The sequence below is a fragment of the Silurus aristotelis genome, assembly GCF_946808225.1.
Source record: "Silurus aristotelis genome assembly, chromosome: 21".
Lineage (NCBI taxonomy): Eukaryota > Metazoa > Chordata > Actinopteri > Siluriformes > Siluridae > Silurus > Silurus aristotelis.
Genome location: NC_139594.1, coordinates 13,999,046 through 14,021,399, shown reverse-complemented (window position 1 = coordinate 14,021,399; position 22,354 = coordinate 13,999,046). Strand labels below are relative to the sequence as shown.

Sequence of the window (22,354 nt, the reverse complement as noted above, 5' to 3'; positions counted from 1 at the left end):
AGTATGTAGGTATGTATGTTTTAACTTTAGTTGCTCTGTGGTTTAACTATAGCATACTATTCTTTTCAAAAGCCACTGCTTGCTATGGTACATAATCACGGTGTGGTCTGGCCGCTGGTAGAATATTTTTACTAGTCGGCTAATTTAGCGCACACAGACGACTCATGCTACACCATACAAGCCTAGTCATTTAGGTTTCTCGACAATCAGCAACATTGTCGCTTTTATACATGGTGGGGTGACGAACAAATGCATGATCTTGCCACCTCTGTATATAATACTGGATTGTCCAGCTCATGTATCAAGTGCCTAGACTGACAGTGTGTCATGGATGATTTGGTAGCAGATCTGCAGAAAAACAAAAACGGTAAAATAAAAAGAATTTGGGATGAAAAATAAATAAATAAACTGCTGTTTGGTGATGATTATGCTCATAGGAAGTGGTCAGGAAGGAGGTGGAGATGAGTGCTTCAAGATATGCAAAGTACTGTACATAGGACGTACAGTTCTGAATGTGGTAATTCAGGCATTGTCAATTAACACAAAATGTGCTGCTCGCAATAGAAAAATCCTTTTAGATAGACTATATAGTGTTTAATGACTAGGATCAGTACTAGCCAAAATGTTAGCAAGCGAGACAGAGGAATTAGCAAGTGTGTCTGACCTGAGCAGGGGGTTCTGATGGTTTCTCTGCTGGAGAGATGGGACTTTCCAATACAGAAGTGTTCAGCACTTCAGAAGAGCTTCCCCAATCTGTCTGAGCAGTAGCCGCTATGTCTGGAGAGGTAATAGGCACATCACTGGCATAACCTGAAGACTGGGGATCCTGCAAGGGAACTTCTGCATCCTGAGTATGACTGTCCAACAAGAATCCTTTCCCTGATTGACCAACAGAAATTGTTGGAGCCGTGATATCTGTGGATAGCTGTCCCCCTTCTTGCAGTACCTGCACTTTCTGAATGCCACCAATAACAGGAGATGAAACGGGTGGTTCTGAGTGCACTTTCACTCCTCGGTCGTGCCACAAAGGTGATCCGTAGTCTTTGGGGTAGACAGTCCGAACTACACAAAGCCTGCCATCGACTTCCCTTATGTGAACAATTCCCTTCTGGTCCATTTCTGAGGCGTCGTCAAGCAACATTTCGCATGGCTTAGCTTTATTTTTGTCCTCTGTCTCTAGTTCCACACTTTTGGCACTTAAAATACAGGGTTTTTCAAGAACACCCTGGACCCGACCCTGAACCCGACAGACTCTACCTCCACCAGGTGTCATGCTGCCCAGGTTTGCCTTAGTCTGGGATTGCTCGGGAAGCGTTTTGTCTGATGTTTGATGGAATGCCCCCATCCATGCTGGGCTTGGGGCAGGTGATAGAATAGCCACCCTACTGCCCCGCAGTGTCCCTGTGCTGCCTAAGATAGGTGCTATACCAGGAACTAGAATCACCTGCGTAGGAGTTTCAGTCATTGGTTTGCAAGATCCTAATTCGATTGAAGCATCATCAGTGGTACTTACTATAATCTCCCCTGTGAGACTAACCTTTCCAATGTCATCCTTTTTCTCTGCTTCTGCTTCAAATACTTTTAGTGCCTTTTTTACTTTGCGCTTTCGTCTAAAGCGGAGTTTCCTCTTGGGTGACAGAGGAGGGACACCATCTGGTGCTGGTTCTCTGGGCTGCTTTACACAACCAAGAGAGTTCCCCATTTCCAACAGAATAGAAAAAGATGGTAACAGTACCCAGGAACAAATAATTTTTTTAGACTAATGTCAAGTTTTAAATGTGAATAGTGAAGGACACAGAGGTACAAAGGTAAGAGCATGTAATAAGCTTTATGTTGAATATCTGGAGGGTAGTTCTGCACACTTGCATCTGCACCACCTGTTCATGCCCAGCAGACAAGCCATGCTGTGGTCACTCATAATATTCTGGTCCACCAGAATTCCATATGAGCTTTAATCCCACTGTCCAAGTTAATACGATGGGGTGCTTTTGCAATCTACCTTCAAGACCATTTCATGAGCAAGGACTCCTGCACAACACATGCGACATCCTCCTGCTCAGTAAGAACTAGGTAAGAGCTGCAGTGCAGGCACATCCAGAAACTATGTCTCAAGAGTGTGCATACACAGTTAGTAAGAATGAGTCAGGAGACATGACTGACAGCTTGGCAAAAACATCCTATCATTGGCTTTCATATAAATACAATTCGGTATAAATTTTGAGATGTACTAGGAGTAATAAAAGTGCTCTTTTGTTACAGATTCCACTACCATTTATTATTGATAGCCCCACTTGTGGAGTGTTGTCACAATAGTAGTTGTGGTAGTAGTCTTATAACTGTTTATTGCATTTCACAATTTCAGCTGGTTGTCGACAGAAAGGAGGAGTTAGTTAAGCCCTTTAAATGTTCTTGTTTCCAATAGGAGAATAGCATTTTAATTCCCAGGCCGTCTTGCATGAATGTGTAAGTCTCCAAAGGCTAGCGATGGTAGATCAGTCTCCAGACATTTAAAGAGCAGCAAGGGGAGGAGGGAGAACAGTGTGTCTTGCCTCCACTGTCACTGTGACTTATGCCACATGCACAGAGAGAAGACATTTATGTCAATAATGAGGGCAGAAAGCGTTATGAGTCAAGAGACTACACAACCTTGCATGCACTGCACACACACAAAAAAGGTATACACACACAACTCACTATCCCCCAACGTTGGTAACTGTGGCCATGACTAATCCAATGAAACACCTTATGATATCTGTCGACTTTGGTTTAGGGCACCCGTCTCCTCTTTGTCTCTCCATTGAAGATGTTCTCCTCCGCAGGCAGATTGCCACTCCCTTGTGCTGTTGGCCTCACTGGCTGAGGAATCTAATTAGAGCAGTTGTAGAGCTTGCCGCCTCAACCCTGCTCTGGAGGAACTGCTGTGCAGGGGAACACGAGGGAATCTATCCAGTTCCTGGATATATGTGTGATGAGTGTAGACAACTGCAGATGCTTCGGTCAGAGAGAAAGCAGTAAGTGCTCCATTGCTCGTGCAGTACACGATGGATCTCATCGATCTGGGCTTCCGAATGAATCAGACAATGTAGATGTCTGCAAGTGTGAGCCTGCCAGGTTTGGCATTCCTGTGATCCCAATAAGGTGCCTCATTGGTGATCCATCGAAGGCCTGAAATAAGGAAAAGCCAGGAGCTCCAGTAGTAATGTGCTGCTTGCCTCCTCGATCTGTCGCTGGGCAACTCTGCTTCGCTCTCTCTCTCTCTCTCTCTCTCTCTTCAGTGCCGGCAAACACAAGTCTGCTGCAGCCTCACACAACACACTGCTGCTGCTGTAGCTCCCTCCCTCTCTCCTTCTCCCCTCGCTCTTCTCCTCCTACCTCCTTCCTCGTCCCTCCCTCTCATTTGCTTTCTCACTTGTGAGCTCAGAGCTTTACATGAACACGCACCAAAGATCCATGCGCACACAAAATAAATAAATAAGTACGGTAAAAAAAAATAAATCAATCAATAAAAATTCTAAAAAAAAGAGATACTTCAGAGGAAATGAGAACTTCATATTTTAATGTGAAATAAGAAAAAGTAAAGAAGAAAAAATACTAGCAGGCTTATCAGTTGGCAAGTAATCTGAAAGATCTCTTGTATATCAATAAACACAAGCATGGTATGGACCCCTGGTGCAGTGGTATTCTTAAAATAATTCAGACCCATAGATAGACAATAGTGGTGTGACTAATGAATTCAAGAGTAAACTACATTTGTAGTGTGAACCGGCATTTATTTCAATACTATTCCTCCACCCCCACACCCATGACCAGCTATGGCTCTCATGTGGCACACCGATGAGATCATTACAACAACATTTTAGCAATGGGAAAGGAAGAACCTCAGCATTCAGACCTGCTGGGAGCCATCAGGGTTTGATTGACCCTCTTGCAGTGTCATTACTCTGGTTTGAGCAGACAGTTTTCTTCCTGAGCGTTTCAGCAAACCGTTAACAACCTAATCTAAACAGCTCCTCTGGGACAGCTGCACTCGCAGCACCTCGGCTACAGACAAAATCCTTCATTACAAAACTGAGTTGAAAACTCACAGACAATACGAGGACAAACTGAGGACAATTCAGGCAGTCCAGAGTTAACCTAAATTACAGTGGTAGTTTCCAGGGGACATGTCCCAAATAGACAGAGAGACAGGATGATTAGCCTCCTGCGGGGAGTTCTGAACACCTACAGGCTTAAATGGCAAATATTAAGGATGGTGCAAAAGTAGCGGTATTGTCAAATGATTCGACTGGATCTTATAAATGAATTACAGTATTTAGAATTTTGATGCATATCCAACAGAAGTACAAGTGAATGTTTAACACGTTTTGATACACCCAGTTCTTTCTTCAAACAGTTTAGAGTTTAGAGAACTTTATCATATTAAGCTGATCAACACTACTGACCAGCCACCGTCACCCTGCTCTGATGTTCCCATCATGCCCTGGGACTTTCCTTTCATCCCTCCTTCCAATGTCCTCCTACCCTCCCCCTCCCTCCCCCTCTGCTGCATCATGTCTGCAGAGTCACATAAAACACAGTCTCCATAGTAACCGGCTCCCTATGTCACCTTGTGACATCATCCTGCCTTTGGGATCCGCAGCGCCCTCTAGTGGCTTGGCTTTAAAAAGCAGCTTTTTCCTTAAAATCACATGATTAGCACAAAGTCACAAAGCGTTGTAGGACACCGGCGACAAAACTGATCGAATTGTTAGACACCCGCAGACAAAACAATTCTGTTTTTAGACCAGGTTTTGGATTTCACATAGTGGTTATGGACTATGGAGACAATATTCTCCATTTCTTCCTCAGAAAGTGTAAGCAAAGGGGTGTCACTGCTCAAAAGACATACAGATCTAACATGAGACTCTCATTGCTCACACAGAAACAGACACACACTGACAGATATAGACAAAGCAAATAGACAAAAAAGGTCAAATATTTACACAGAAAGACAGACAGGGAAAGAGAAACAGACATAACACACGTTAACCGATTCACACAGACAGACGGAGAAACAAAAGGCATGACACAGAATCAAACAGATGAGTTATTTCAGGCTAATGCAATACATCAATCATCTATACTATACCATCCTGCTCTATCCTCTCATCTACACTGTTCAGATTATTAACCTCAGATCAAACAGAATCTTTCTGGCATGGACACTTTGTCTTGCTCGTTCTCTCCTAATCGAGCCTTCCTTCCTCTGCTTTCTATTGGTATCACATCCCTGCAGCTCACAGAGTAAAGAAGACACTGCTGGCGAGCAAACAGCCGCCATTAGAGTTCTAAATACTGCCATGCATCTAACAAAGACCAGCAAGCAGTCACAAGACGACGTACCTGGAAATGAAGGATGATGGTCCAAATCAGGCCTAGAGTTAACTTTGGGTTTCCGTCTGTAATGTCGTCGTTTCTGATATTGACCAGTTTGACCTGCAACGAACAACCTGACAGTAAGTGGACAGCAAATATATATTTGCATATTATTGTGATAAATACACGTGCTTTATACTTGTCACATGAACTTCACAGAACAATGAAATTCTTTATTTGCGTATCCCAGCGATGTTAGGAACCTGGGGCCGAACCGCAGCGTCAGCCATGTTACAGCGTCTCTGTTGCATTGAGGGTTAAGAGTGGCAGCTTGGCGATGCTTGGGCTTGAATACCCTACCAACTGATCAGTAAATGGTGAGCTACCATTTCCTATAATAAACTCTTATAATAAGAGATGAGTAGCAAGTTATATTTATTAAACTATACTGCAAAAGTGGATGTGCATCTTTTCATTTGCATAAATAAAATATATTAAATAATTATCCTTTATAATCAATGAATATAATACATTTATTATTAATATATGAATATATTATTTGATCCTTTATTTATTATATTCTTTATTTATTATTAAAGGATAACAACAGCGTCAAGACATTGTTGGATGCCTACAAGAATGATGAGTAGGAGTGAGATGTACTTAAAATAGTGGCAATCCTGATCGGTCTCCAAGGGGGTCTTACCAGATTTCCCTATATTGTCTTCAGGAAAGCACCAAAGCTTTGTTTAAACACAGATAAACAAGGAACCTAAAGTAGGGAATTTCCCAAGATGCTTATTAGGCAGGGTATAGAACAGCTTTGTGGCAAACGCTGGAGGCTTCCTGAGCATTCACAAAGACTTGGTTTGAGACTCGGTTGGTGCAATGGGCTGCAGAGTGCCCCTGCAGTCTGTACCCTTGATGGTTATTTTTATAAATTTGAGAAGAACATGGGAGCGTCCTCAGAAGAGAAGAGCGAGTGCTTCCACCAGGTAGAAGAACAAAATGATGGGAAACTTTTGCTGCTGCTGCTTCATGAAAGTTATTCACTACAAATGTTTTTGTGGTCATTTTTTCTTTCTTTTTTTTTTTTAGTATAAACACATTAGTTCTGCTAAGATGTGTTTACTCATGTGTTTGTTACAAAAGCAAAGTTTGAGGGAATTAATAGCCATTTTTGATAGTTCTGAGGCACAGCAGCATTGAAAATAACACTTACTACACAGGAACAGATGTTGTCTTAAACAGCATAATTTGTATGACTACAAAATGACTGCATTTATCGTTACTATTGTGTCTAATCTTCTTAGATCTCCCATTGTTTCTAAAGTATTTGGATATTGAAATTAATGGAGTGTTAACATTTCTTTAAAAGGGGCTGTCTGCTGCCTGTGTGGTGAGGCAAGCGGCCATTTCTGCCCACACCCCCTTTACAAGCAAATGTAATGAAATGACCATTTAAACGGACACCACACTCAAGAAGTGCATGAAGAACGTGTGTTGTGTGGGTCTCCCATACCTGTCTCTGTTTGAGAAAGTCCAAGGCGATCTGTACGTTCTGCAGCCGATGGAAGCGCATGCGGCCCTTTTCTCTGGGCTGAAAACAAGAGTAAGAGACAAAATAAAAATGTGCTGTTGCCATTTATAGTTGTAGCGTACAGGCGATGGGAGAAAGGAGAGTGTCTCTTGCAAGCCAAAAGCAGTGAAAGAAAAACCAGCAGAGAAATGAAGGGCAATTGTTTAGGACTACTGGTAGCCATTAAACAAAACAATAAAAGCTTCTCTTAAAGTCATCACTCCATGCACTAACACACACCCTGTAACGGTCTGGAGTCATCTTGGGTCTTTTTTTTTACAAAAACAAACAAAAGCACATTCTTTCTGCTTAAATCAGATCAGACACACCAGAAGGAGGCAAAGAAGCCACGCTAAGGTGAACACACACACACACACACACACACACACACACACAGAAGATTGCAGTGGCCTGTGTGGAGAATGCAGGTGTAGTTAGTCATCAATGCAGCAGTGGGAACAACAGCAGCTCTCCTAAGATCTCACTAAGCACATGGACAGGATCAGATCTATGACTGGGGCAGAAAGGTACCAAATACCCAACTCCCAAGCTGGGTGTCTCAGATGCTTCCTGTCTGGCTTTAGGGTCTTTACATGGGCTTTTTAATCCATTCAAATAACAAAACTTTAATGTTATTTTTGTCGCATCAACAAAATCAAACATGCTGGATAACAGCAGCTGAAAAATAAAGTATCAACGCCACCTAGTGGCTGGATGCAGTACATTTACATTTATGGCATTTGGCAAACGCCCTTATTCAGAGTGACTAACTAAGTAGTTGAGGGTTAAGGGCCTTGCTCAAGGGCCCAGCAGTGGCAGCTTGGTGGTGCTGAGAATAAAAAACGTGTGTTCCTTCCGATCGAGATCAAAAGCCTTAACCAATGAACTACTGTACCACTTCTAAACTTCTACACTATTAATTGGTTCCGATTCCAGAGTAGGGAAAGTAGAAAGGCTTAAACTGTTACAGTATGAATGATTGTGCATCAGTCACTCCATCCAAATTTCATTTTCATGAAATGCATTTAACACAAGTGACCAATGATGAGAAGTTTAATTATTTTGTTATTGTACTTTGGGTGGATTTACAACATATTACATTTGAGCAACCCAGTAAAACATCTCTACATGTCTCTATAATCAGAAAAATTTCTTTTTAACATCAGACTCCGAAGTATATGTGACCTTTACCTTTTGCCGTTTGAGGTAAACAGCTTCTCTTTCGTAAGTCTTTTTTGATTTACAGTAACGCATTAAGAAAATGTGTTTTTTTTTTTTGCACCACATTTGTAAAGTTGTACTTCAACTTTCAGAAATCTACAAAAGTTGCTGAGGGCTTAAGAAAACTGGGGGCTTTCACCACCTCTGGATATTTCTCATCCAGCTGTGGTTGAGTTCAGAGACATTTGAAAGTAAAGAAATTGCAAATATGCAGGTAGTGGACTGGTAGTTATATGCACAATCTAAAGCACAGTATGCAGCTTTATCATATAGCAGTTTATACTGTGTGCAAAAGTTTGCACTCCCCATGGTTTCTGAGTTGAGTGTTTGACTAAGAGGTAACAGGGTTTTTTTTTTGTTTTTGTTTTTGTTTTTAAGAGTACACATTTTTTTGTATCCTATCCAGTGTTGGGGTTATAAATATATATAATTTTCATTAGGGATGCACCGGAATAAAAATTCTTGGCCGAAACCGAAACACCGAAAGAAATTATGCCAATTATTATTACCATTGCATTTGTGGCTATGATTGTGTACTAAACTTACTGAAATCAAGGCATTTCAATTGCATAAATTAAATATTAAAGTTTCAAAGAATAAATCAATTACAAATTATGAAAATATTTATTTATAGCACATTGCAACAATGCACAGGATAAAATAAATTAAAATTCAAACTTAAATGTTTAACTTAAATGCACTCATGTGTACATTAAATAATAATGTACAGGCCCTCTGGCCTTCTAAAAGGTTGTACAATTAAATATGTTCTTTCATAAAAACGAAGTGCATTCAGAACAAGTGCAACTGCTTAAAGATACAACAATAAACACTATCACTGGGAAACTTCCTGCCTTTTCAAAAACGTCCACCACAGACGGAGTGCGCATGCTCGGAGGGGTTTTGCTTTTTTGTGCCGCGTTTCTCTCATATTCAGCATAGCGATCGGGATGTTTGGATTTCAGGTGATAAATTAAACCCGACGTGGAGAAAGTCTTAACAGATGAAATTTCGGCATTACATGTTTTGCACATCGCTATCCGTGGGTCTTTCTCAGATATACTGAAACACGTCCACACCGCAGACATGTTGTTTTAGACATGCACGTGCAGGCAGCGGTTTCTGTTTGCGTCATCACAACAAACTGTTTCGGCCGCGTTTTTTCGGTGATCAAAATTTTTATACATGAAAGAAATAATAAAAAAAAGTCATTTATAACTGACTACAATGTCAGCCTTGTATTTAACCAAAACAAGTCTACAGAACCACAGGCGGGACCCCTTGGACCTGTTTTTTTGTTTAGCTGCAGCAACAAGTTAAAATCCTCCACCATTCTATATGATCCTGAGGGTTTTAGACGTTTTGTCATCCATAATTTTAATTAGGGTTCAGCTCTGATGTGACGTCACCCAACACCCGCCTCTCCTTTCTGAGTGTATGAGGTTGTTTTTTTTTTTTTTCTGTAAATGCTCCGTTTTTCTCTTGGAACAAAACAAGATGCCGCTCTGGTCTGCTGCCCATGACGCCTAAATCTGCCCCTGCCAAGCACCAATCAAAACAAGTTCAAACAGAGCTCGCTGTAGTTGAGTAAAAAGTAATACATTTGACTTTGAAATGTAGTGAAGTTAAAGTAAAAGTCTCTCCAAACAGAAATACTTAAGTAAAGTACATATACGCGAAAAAACTACTTAAGTACATTCATGAATTACATTTACTTCGTTACCGTCCACCACTGCATATTACTGCGTCATCAAAATCCACTGTTGTCACATGGACAAGAGAAATGTTAAAAGGATCTTTTCATTTAAGTGAAACATGGGAATATTTTGAATATTAATTATAGCTGTATTAAAACTATATTCAATATAAAATACAAGTAAATTACATGACCACTAAAAGCTTCTAAAAAACAAAAGCAACTCCTGACTCAAAAAAAAAAAAAAAAAAAAAAAAAAAAGCTAATCTTCAGGAACCTTCTTTACTACAGATGTAAAATCACTCAAAAGCACTTTAGTAGTTTGCTTAGTAACATGTTGCATCCAACACTGATCCCAATGCTGTCAGAATTGTCGAATGCTACAGTCATCGTAAAACCGAAAAAATCCGAAATTGAACCATCGTAACTCAGGGACCATCTGTATCTTATAGATTTATACCACACTGCATATATCTGGCTTATAGGTACAAATAATCCACCGTTAACGCAAACAGGTCGGTGATGCTTCATTTGTACGGCCTAACGTAGAATCGCCGAGTCATGATTACTACGCTGCATAAGTACAACGTCTGCAAGAAGGAAATACAGAAACAAAAACCAGATTCAATGTAAATCTGCTTTATATGAGCATATAAAAAAATTTGCAGGGCGTTTTATATATATATCACAGGGTTAAGTGCACGTCACTCGCATGCAGTTTTAGGACATCTCACACATACTCCCTGATCTCCATCCTCTTCATCCTCCACACCCAGCAGGATAAGTGGAGGGGCGCGAGACACGCACGGCCTCTGCCCAGTCGAGCCGCTCTTGTGCTGATCACAACAGAAAGGGATGAAAAATGAAAAGCTGAACATAAGCAATAAGAGGAAGGTAAGAGCAGTGGAGGAGAATTAAAATGAACTCAGCAAGAAGCGAACCAAAAAAATTATTCTGAGAAAAGGGAATGAGCAAGACAGAGCGATAAGGAGGAGATATGGATGAGAACGAGAGAGAGGAGCAGTGGATTGAGCATGTGCAGTAGAAAAATAGTGATTCAGAGTGAGCAGTCACTCTACTAAGCCAGTGATCGACCCAGAGACCACCGTGAAGAGAGATCACTCTGAACCTGCGCTGTTGTAAGATCGTTTAGGTGTGGATGATGCTGAAGTCATGTGACATACGTAACACGTAACCATATCCGAGAAGCCATGTCTCATTACCATCTCTCATTTACTATTTGAGAGACGACACTATTCGGCACATACTGTAGTGTAACAGTCCAGTCAAATGAATTTGGAGCTTGTTTCTAGTTTATGTTTGTGTAAGTGAATATTTGTGTCTCCTCACCAGCGTGACTCCAGACAGCACCTCCAGCAGAGAGATGAGGTTGTGTCCATCTCGCAGGTCTTCGTACAGGTCTGTGATGTGCTTCCGAACCTATAGAGAAACCGGGAAAAAATAAAAAATGGTGGATTTGTTTTTAGGCTCCTGGATTTAGCATATAGTGAATTCAGATCATTTGTAGATTAAAATACACTATACGGAAAAAAGTTTGTGGACACCTGACCATAAGATTCGTATGTGCTTTTTAACCATCCCACTCTACATTTAGTCCCCATTTGCTGTTGTAATAACCTCCACTCTTCTGGGATGTTTTTCCACTATATTTTTGAGTGGGCTTGTGGAGGCCTGGGTTCAGTCAGTGTTTCAATTCATCCCAAATGTGTTTAATAGGGTTGAGGTCAGAGCTCTATAGCAGGCCACTCATGATCTTCCACTCCAACCAATGGTAACCATACCTTTATGTAGCTGGCTTTGTGTACAAGAACATAGTCATGCTGGAACAGGTTTGTATCTCGCAGTGGATTGAAGGGATAATTTAATGCTAACACATCCTAAGACATTCTATACATTTGCGTGTCTCAGAATTTGTTATAACTGTTTGCTGAAGAACCACGGGTGGCTGGAAAGGTCAGGTGTCTCCGATGCTTCCTACGGTATAACCATACCTAACTCACTCTTAAGATTCTCACAATGGCAAAGAAACAATAATTATATATCGATATGATTTAATAATAGTGTAAACTAGATGCTGTACTATCTTAATCCAGCAGAGGGCAGCAGGTGTATTGAAATATAAATAAGATTTACAGACACAAATACAAAAATTGTACAGGACACCTACATTTAATTATTGAAATAGTTAGAAAAAAGATCGCCACTGAAATGTTTTTGAATATTAACTAGCACATTAATGCTATAAGGACAAAGGATAGTACCATCATACAGTATAACGTTCCTATGTAGATCTATGTAGAAATCATTGACATGGCAACCCAATAAAAGGTAAACACCAACCACCACCTTTCTAAATGCCATGCAATGCTTCTATAGCGATGTTGTTGATGGCGACCACCTTTAGAAAATAAACTTGATTAAAAACTTTTTTTAAAGTATCAGTAACAGAATAAAACAAGTATCTAAAAGCGGTAAAAGTATTTCAATCCAGCAAAATGTTTATAATGGCTGTTGCATTCTGATGGACATTTTGGGGATTTTTTTTCCTGATAATAAGAATGTATTTGTTAGTTGAAAGGGTGACTTCAAAAAGATATAAATTGCAATGAAACAAGAATACTATAAAATCCTGAATTTTTAAAATAAATCGCGAAAAATCCGTCAAATCCGTCAATTGCATCTCCAGTATAAACCACTATGCTTTAGTCACAGCATTCAGGAATTTTAACCAGTTACTAAAGATGTAAAGAAAACTAGACCTTTCAGCTATTTTATTTTTTTTTAGAGAAATCAGTAATCAGGTCAATCATGACTACAAATCAGCCACCAAAAAAAACAAAAACAAAACACAATGTATGTATTAAGAATGCGATTACTTTAGTTAGTATCTAACTTGATCTAAGCGAACTTTGAACTGTGAATTCATGAAGCTTGGGTTTGCGGGAATATATACATATATTTAAATTATATAAATTTTTTCCTTTTTTATTATTATTATTATTATTTTTTTATGTAACACACAGGATATATGCCTCGCTGTTGCTTAACATATGTAAAAAATATATATATATAAAAATTTCGTCCAACAAAATGTGATGCCAGATGCATGAATATGAAAGTGTTTAGTTTTTAGGATTTTGGTTTATTAAATTAAGCATAATGTGAACTTGTGGTACTTTCACCCTCTCAAGCGTGCATTTGGCTCCAAACCATCCCACTCTTTCAGTCACCTGCTAGTAAGTCTTTACAGAGTATATATCATTTTATGCAGTGTGATATTATACACCATATGGACAAAACTAATGGGATAGCTGACTTTTCCAGCCATATGTGGTTCCTCCCCAAACTGTTGACACAAAATTGGAGGCGAACAATTGTACAGGACGTCTTTGGATGCAGTAGCATTACATTGTCCCTTCACTTGAATTAGGAGACCCAAATCTGTTAAAACAATGCTCCTGTACACATTTTCAGCTATATAAAGATACGTGGATTAAAGTACAGTAGTAGATCTTGAGTGGCCTGCTATAAAGCAGTAACCACAACACTAGTGAACAATATTGGGATGAATTGGAATGCTGACTGCACCCCAGGCTTCCTCACATCACCTACATCATTACCTGACACCTAAAAACCATCTTCTCATAAGCGTGGAGGTTATTATATTCGTAAATGGAGACTAAATGCTAAATAGGATTTCCAAAAAGCACATGCCAATCTTAGGCTCAGGTGTCCACAAACTTTCGGCCATATAGTGTATATTCTATAAAGTGTGAGAAAAGGAACTTGCTAGTCATGTGAAGGAGGAGCCTTGCTATAGCACACTGGCCTTATGTGCTTTGCTACACCTGATCAGCCATGCCTGTACTTCCTGCACTAAATCAACTTTCACCACACCTCAGGAGACTGGGCAAGTATATCAAATGTATTATACTCTGAGAAACCTGAAGACATTTTCGTGATAAACGACTGTATTTGGATTGTGGTGTCAGTACGCTTTATGTGCAAAAGTTTGTGGACACCTTATTATAAGATTCAGCATCCCTTTTTACATTTACTCCCCATTCGCTGTTATAATAACCTCCAGTCCACTGTGTGCTTCTGGAAATGCGTGCTCCTTCATCCACAAGTAAGTCAGGTACTGATGCAGAGTGAGGAGGCCTGGAGTGCACTCACCAATCCAATCAATCCCAATGATGTTCAGTAGGGTTGATGTAAGAGCTCTATAGGAGATCTTTCACTCCAACCCTTGTACACCATATATTTATAGAGCTGGCTTTGTGCACAGGGGCTCTGTCATGTTGGAACTGGTTTGGGTTTCCAAATTTAACTGAAGGGAAAATGTAATGCTAGCACATCCAAAGACATCCTTTACAATTGTGTACCTTTAACTTTGTGGTAACTATTTGGTGAAGAACTACATTTTCATCTTCCTCTTCTTCTTTCGGCTTCTCCCATTAGGGGTCGCCACAGCGGATCACCCGTCTCCATACTCCTCTGTCCTCTACATCTGCCGCTTTCACCCAAACTATCTGCATGTCTTCCTTCACCACATCCATAAACCTTCTCCTTGGTCTTCCTCTTTTCCTCCTTCCTGGTGGCTCCATCCTCAGCATTCTTCTACCGATATACCCCATGTCCCTCCTCTGCAGATGTCCAAACCATCTTAATATCGCCTCCCTCACCTTGTCTCCAAAATGTCCTACATGCGCTGTCCCTCTAATAAACTCATTTCTAATCCTGTCCATCGTCGTCACTCCCAACGAAAAACCTCAACATCTTCAGCTAATGCTAAAGCTTTAATGCTAATTTTGTATAAAATTAAATGTTATTAATCTACAAAACAATGTATTCACCCATGATGAATGGATCAGAATAAATCCTGTTAGAAATGAATTGGAAAGCATTTTTGTGATGAGGGCTGAGTAAGAGGGTGGATTACAGGTGAAAGTTTTTTCACGCCGAGATAACAGGTTCCACAATAAGAAACTCAAGTTCCTTCAGAATTAGGTCATGCTTAGGTTATACATGTGTACAGAACAAACACACATACAATGTCTGAATTCAGCAGACTGAAATATGGGCAACTAAACACACTCATTTCAACAGGCTGCCAGTCACGTGACATCACCTGCTATCAGCCACGTGACCCTGAATTCCACACACACACACACACACACACACACACACACACACACACACACACACACACTGACGGAACTCCTGGTATTGTAGAAGAAGTCTCGACACTTCTGATCGATGCACTATTTGTTGTGGAACGTTAAGGCTATCGATTTCTTTTCCCTCTGCATTTGGAATGTAACTCCATTGGTGACGCGGAGTTTGGATTCGGAGCCTTTCTTTTTAATGGCCGCTTGTCAAGTAGATGAAGCAATTAAACTTAAAATAGACTGCGTGAACGCTTCGCACAGAGAATTCACCCCTGCTGCACGTGTGCTGAATCATCCTTCTAAAATTCTTTATAGAAATATATTATTAATCGTTTTGAAAAATTAAATGGAAAAGTTCATGGAAACAAATCTAGAAAATGAAACACTTTTAATAGGCATTAGGACTAATGGGAATTTTTGTGGTAAACGTTATCCAGTGCCGTATAAATAATACTGTATGGAATATGATGGATTTTACCACAGAGCAGATGTGCAGTAATGTTCTATAACATCAGCAGCTCCATCTTATAGATATAAATTAATAATATGTGTTGTGCAACAACGCAAAAAAATAAAAATCAAACATCCCACTTCTCACGTTATCTAATCATCTCAGCTCGTCTCACATCAAATGAGATCATCTCATATCTTATATAATCTTACGTTATTATACATCAAACAACTCAAGCATTCTGTTTGGACACTTGGATGACATATTAATGGAACAGGTTTGTGTGTCAGCATTTCCCCCCAACATCTGGGGGTCTTCAGGACTTAATGCTTTTCTGGTTTCTGGGTCACATGACGAGGTGGTGGACCAGCACTTTACAGTAAGCAATAACAGGAACAAACTTTGTCTTGAGAATGATCCATTAAGTAAAATGTCATTATAAAGAGTGAAATTTTAATTAATAATCTAAAACGTGAAATCCATAAAGGAAAATCGTAAGTTTAGCAGCACTTCCTGCCGTGTGTTATACACTTCAGAGTCGATTATTTTTGTATAAAAGCACAACGCATTGTGTGTAAGTCATATAAATAGAAAAATACTGTATAGTGTTTATTTTCACCGAACCAAAGAAGTGAAAATGTGCCTTAATCAGTTAAATAGTCATTTATGTAATAATGATGACAGTAATAACTACCAGTGGATCCATCACATGATAAACTGTTTGGTTTAGTAATTAGTGTGCTATTACTCAAGTCATTATTGCTGCATCACACTTGGCCACGTGGGCAACAGGTCCCTCAGTGACCACCGAGCAACGCACTTATTTGTTTTTACTGCTGTAGTAACAACACATTCACATGCCTTTCAGTGATTCATATCAGTCTGCAATGTGGCACTAAACTCAAACAGCTCATCCAAAACCAAACACTATACTGACAAAAGTATTGGGAAAACCGATTTTTTCAGCCATATGTGGTTCTACCCCAAACTGTTGCCACAAAACTGGAGGCAAACAATCGAACAGGATGTCTCTGGATGTGGTCACATTACCTTTTCCTTTCACTTAAACTCGGAAACCTTAACCTGTTCCAGCATGACAATACCTCCGTTCACAAAGCTAGCTCCATGAAGATAAGCTTAACATGAGCTGGAGTGGAAGATCTTGAGTGGCCTGCTATAGAGCTCTAGCCTCAACCCTATTGAACACCTTTGGGATGAATTGGAAGGCTGGATGTTCCCACAGGCCTTCTCACCTCACCTACATCAGTACCTGACTTTACTCAAACCCTTGTGGCTGAAAGAGCACAAATCTCTACAAGCACACTGCAAAATTGAGTGTAACATCTTCCCAGAAGAGTGGAGGTTATTATAAGAGAAAATGAGGACTAAATGTGTAATGGGATGTTCAAAAAAATAAATTAATAAATCTTGGGTCCAGTTTACCAATGCTTTTACTCGTATAGTGTACCTAAACACATGTTCAGAAACCGCTACAGAATTAACCAGTCAGTATCTAATTAGCTATTTTCTTAATGGTTTTATATTATTAAATTAAACCAACATGGGAAAAAAAATTGAGCGTCACACACCAAACTACGGAAGTCCTAAGTGGATGCTTTGTTATTGCAAGATAATTACGTTGTGATCACGAGAAAACTAAATAAAAAAAGCACAACCTCTTATGCTTTCCGAACCAAACATTCATAACACAGTATTCCTGAATCCATCATCATTTTATTGCTGTTCTTTTCAAAGCGCACTTGTTCCTATTCCTTCTCTTCTGCTGTCCTCGATTACAGCCATCCAGAAGGTCACATGACTCCTCGGTAAATATAACCCACAATGTTCGGCGTTTGTGTAACGTTACGGCAGCGCTGTGCCAAGGCTCTCCGCCTGCAGTCTGACCCACATTACAGTATTGCAGCCTAAAGTTATGAGGTCACCAGCTCTATTACTCTGGGCACTGATTGGTCCCCGGTCCTGCTTTTAGAATACCCAGCATTCCTCATGCCTCGGTGTGCTTGGTGAGCATGGCCAGATGACTTACAACCACTGCACTGATGTCTGCCATCATGTCACAAAGCAACACAAATTATACAGAATATACAGTAGTACAAATAGTTCAGCCTCATAACAATGTTACAAAAAAAATCCACCAACTGGAAAAAAACGAATCGGCAGAAAGTCCCAATGCTTTCATCTGTCAAGAATTCTATCGTACAAGAGCAATTCCAGTAAAGTTGATAAAAAGATTACTTTTGTTGTTACCGTGTGTCGTGACTACTCGGTATCATGCAGTTTGTTGTATTATGATACGGCACATATCACATTCATCCTGCTTCAATGACACGGCAGATTGCCGATCATGGGAGTTGCATTTGATGGATTATGCTGGATGTTTTTTACCTTATCTCAATAGTTTACTGACGATCTATCTTGCATCAAGCCAGTGCGAGATCTTACAACGCGTCCCACGGCTGAACGATGCGCGGTTACGACGTTTCGACAGAGACACAACAACTGCCTACAAAACTGCATTCACTGTGTTGAAATATCTATGATGGTCTACTGATAAACATCTGTAAGATTGCGCTCAAGCAAGAGACTCCGATCTGATTGGCGTAATATCAATCAGGGAAATTTCTTTGTTCAAACGACAGCTAACATGTTTACATTTTTGGATGTTACTACATTTAAATGTCAAAAAAGTATTAGAAATTCTATTTCTCCTCCCCAAACCCCCCAATATTGTTCATTGCATCTGTTTTACTTCTCCTGTCATACACTATACGGACAAATGTTTGTAGGCACCTGACCATAAGATGTGCTTTTTGAACATCCCATTCCACATTTAGTCCCCATTTGCTGTTTTAATAACATCCACTCTTGATTTTTACGTGTGTTTGTGGAGATTGGTGCTCATTTGGCTACAAGGGTATAAAAATAGGGTACTGATGTAGGTGTAGATGAGGAGGCCTGGGGTGCTGTCGGCATTCCAATTCATCCCAAAGGTGTTCAATAGGGTTGACAACAATTTCTAATTCTTTATGCCAATACACAAATAATAAAACGTAAAATGTTACACGGAAACAGTAAAGAACATTAAATACGAGAATCTCAGAGTGTTTGTAAAATGATCTGTCAGGGTTAATGTGTAGGTACTTTTAAAATATCTGTACTGTTGTACTGTCCATGCAAAAAACCTAATAAGCTCTGGTCACGAGCCCTGTCCATGAGGCGTATATACACTGTTTGTCTCTTTGAATTGAAGCACTTATCAGTGAAGGTTGTATGACGTGACATTCATTTTTTACAACGCTATTAAATTGGATAGCAGGCACAATGACTGCAGTACATCCGCATCCGCCATCTTGTCTGTTTGGAGATGAATGATTTACAGGTCCGCGTTACATGACTAAAAAACTCAATTTCTCTCAGTCTACAATAACTGATTATTGTATACACCTCGCCCATACACCCAAACATTTAGCGATGCTAAGCTGTAACTGTGCTACTTTTTATTCCAGCTGACCCACATTTAATACCGCAGGCATTACCAGGTTCGAGCCTTTAACTTGGACAGTGTAGGCCGGATTAAAACATGTCTTTAATGTCATGTTCGCCCCAATATCCTGTTCATGTCACATTTATTAAACAGTTTATCTGAATCAACACTCCTGAAGCCTGAACACACACCTACTCCACACATTTTAATCATCAGACACGTCCGTGATGTCAGTGTTCCTCTCTATTAAAAGCAGAACGCCATGAAAACATCACGCCATGTTGGACTGTACCTTGATAAGATGCTTGTTGACCCATTTGGTGAAGGTTTTCTTCTGCACCCTGTCTCGCTCATCTGCGAAGGAGGACAGATAAAGAGGGGGGATTGGGAGGGATAATGAAAAGGAAGGAGAGAAAAAAAAGAGAGAGTTTAATGCTGGAACAGCATGAGAACTGCAGTGTCACTATTGTGTACTATTTAGAATGACAGAGAGAAAGAGAGAGAGAGAGAGAGAGAGAGAGAGAGAGAGAGAGAAAGAGACTCTTTCTTGCAAGATCTAAAAATATAAAAATATACAGTAAGGGAGCTTTTCCAGCAAATGATGCAATACGAATGTTCTGATCACGCCATCTGTGAACGAGTTCCCTGTCAAACAACATTCACCATATTAAATTGAACTTGATGGAAGTTAAAAATAGATCATTTTGATCAGGGACTCTCAGTTCTCTTTTAGATGACCTAAATATTCACCGACCTTGAACATCTCCGCATGGGACAATTAGACTCATTAGCCAAACATTGCACATCTCCATCTCACACTGTGTGTAATTGTGAAGAATGTAATTGTGTGAGGAATAAAACACACCTCATTACCTAGACCAGGACTACCTTCAGTCCCAGAGTACACTATCAGAGCATTTATGAAAATCTAAACACATACAGTACATATACAACAGATGAGGTACAGGAAGCTCAGTGTGCTAAAGAAGGTTATTTGTAATGGATAATCCAAGGCTGGGTGTGTGATACACATTCATGGCAAATAACTGGCAATAGTGTTATAAACTTCATATCAGGCAAAGTCTTCAGCCAGAATCGACATGTTAAAGATTTTTACTTTTTGCGGTGCAAAACTGACTGAATGGAGAAAGAAACACAGTGAGAGACAGAGAGAAAGCAAGAGAGGGGAGACAGGAGGCAAAGAGAGAGCGAGAGGGACACAGCAAGAAGAGAGGGAGAGAAATATAGAGACAGAAACACAGAGAGAAGAGAGAGAGAATAATAGAGAGAGAGAGAGAGAGAGAGAGAGAGAGAGAGAGAGAGAGAGAGAGAGAGAGAGAGAGACAGAGAAATAGAGAGACAGAAAGAAAGAGAGAGAGAAACAGGGTGACAGAGAGGGAGAGAAATAGAGAGAGACGGATAATGAAGCACAAGAACACATTCTATTAAATTAAACGCACACTTTAAATTGAATTGTGTGCATGTGTCTGTGCCTTATATCTGATAAGCTGTTGGTATTAATACCTTTTGCTGTTTTTATAGATTTCTCACGATCCTCTCGTTTGCCAAACTCATCTCGAGCCTTGACCCCCGATTCGATAACGACAACTCAATAAACAGCACGCAAAAATCATCTTATAACTTTTTCACTCTGTAGTGGACAGTATGTTACCATGGTTACAAGGCAGCGCATTTATGTGCAACTTAATGTGATTAAACTTAAACATTACTAATTTGGGATTGGGGTGAAGCTTTTATAGTGTTGGTTACCTACTAAAAAGACCATTCCAGATGCGTATGTCAACTGGTAATCTGACAGAGGGGAAAAAGACACGTGTGTGCAAGTAATGCAATGTTTAATTGCAGAACAGGGTAAAGGATCTGCCCGTCTGCAACACGTATACTGTATTTTCAAAAACCTGTGTGAACCCACAGAGCACATTGGGCAGGTTTGAGTATTACAGTGCTGCATCAACACGCCAGTGCAGTGAGGCAGCCAGGCTCAGAATAGACAGTGACACCAGAGATTAAATGTAAATTTTATCCATCCTAGACCTTCTTTTATGCCTAGTTCCCAGCCATACTGGTTAAGCTGCTTGGTTGATGGAGTCGCTATAACAACTTAGCGATAGAGAGGCCATGTGGCATGAAGTCTCAATGACCCACTTCTTTTCTGTGATAAGAGCATACATTACATCATACTCACAAACTCCCTCAGGGTCAACATGGGCACTGTGCATATTTATCTTTTTTAGTTTCCCATCAAACACCGGTCGGTTTATTAGTTAAAGCATTGGGAGGCTTGGGTTTGCGAAACAGAATTTTGGAACGAAAGAATTTAATGTTCATAAATATAGAACAGGGGATATGTTTTAAAGGATAAGCAAACAACACACCTAAATAATTCACACACATTTACACACAGGGAACAGCAGATTGCAACACATGCATTTGCAAGTTTTTCACCGGAAGACACGTTTAACTGGTTTGTCGTCATAAAATCGGCTTTCATGAAAGTATCAGTGGGACTTCAATGGCAACCACGGGTTACTTTTACCCTAACAATGTGCTCATTAATTCAATATGTAAGACACAAACAATTCAGTCAAGAGCAGTAAATCAGTCCTGTCATTTTGAGTGTCCACTATTTTTTACTATTAATAGTAAATCCAGAGTACCACCATTGTTTACTACGTCCTCGTAAAAACAAAACAATGCACGCCAAACTCTTTCTACTTGAAATCTTTCGAGAACTCATTACTTTTGCGTGTAAATGTACGCAACTATTCCGTAACATTGATATCGCAAAAAATTACGAGAAATTTGTAATGCTATCTACAATCAGTTGTAAAAATAAATAAGTAAATAAAACATTAAATAAATCAATACATCATGTAAACAGGTTTATAATACATCATGTAGCCATATCTCTAGACTGCATAGTACATTTGAAATTCTCAATATAATGATTTGTTCATTCACAACTCAAAAAACTGGTTCAGGTTTAATCTGGTCTTAACTATTTATACCAAAGAGTCGATTAAGCAAATAATGAATGAATGAGTATAATATCAGTCAAAGTTATGAATGAAATTTAACCCTTAGCTGGGTACCTTTCCTTATTAATCCAAGGTAAGAACACGGTTTACAGTAGCTACTTGTTTTCTACTACAACAGATTTACCTCAGTGACCAAGTTTACCTCAGTGTCAGCAAACGCCTTATTTACAAAACATCTGATAGGTAAATATAGTTACAATGCTAATGAAAACACAGTACAAGAGTAGAATGCACGTCTGGAAAATGTCAATGCTTTTGTAAAGAAGTACGACATCATGAATAGAAGTAGACCGGAA

General features: G+C 39.7%; 1 protein-coding gene across 17 annotated transcripts in view; it reads right to left on the bottom strand.

The window, feature by feature from the left end:
- The window catches only part of macf1a (microtubule actin crosslinking factor 1a), a 189,677-nt gene that overhangs the window by 95,733 nt on the left and 71,590 nt on the right, over positions 1 to 22,354 (bottom strand). For 9 of the 17 annotated variants that reach the window (XM_083523427.1, XM_083523439.1, XM_083523437.1 and 6 more), the window contains exon 1: positions 665 to 3,372. In XM_083523427.1, the coding sequence (XP_083379553.1) occupies positions 665 to 1,702 (1,038 nt within the window). In that variant the 5' untranslated portion in view covers positions 1,703 to 3,372. Of the gene's footprint in view, positions 1 to 664; positions 3,373 to 5,382; positions 5,476 to 6,877; positions 6,956 to 10,591; positions 10,688 to 11,201; positions 11,292 to 19,291; positions 19,354 to 22,354 lie in introns of those variants that run through there. The other 8 variants (XM_083523443.1, XM_083523430.1, XM_083523428.1 and 5 more) reach the window with 2 other exon arrangements.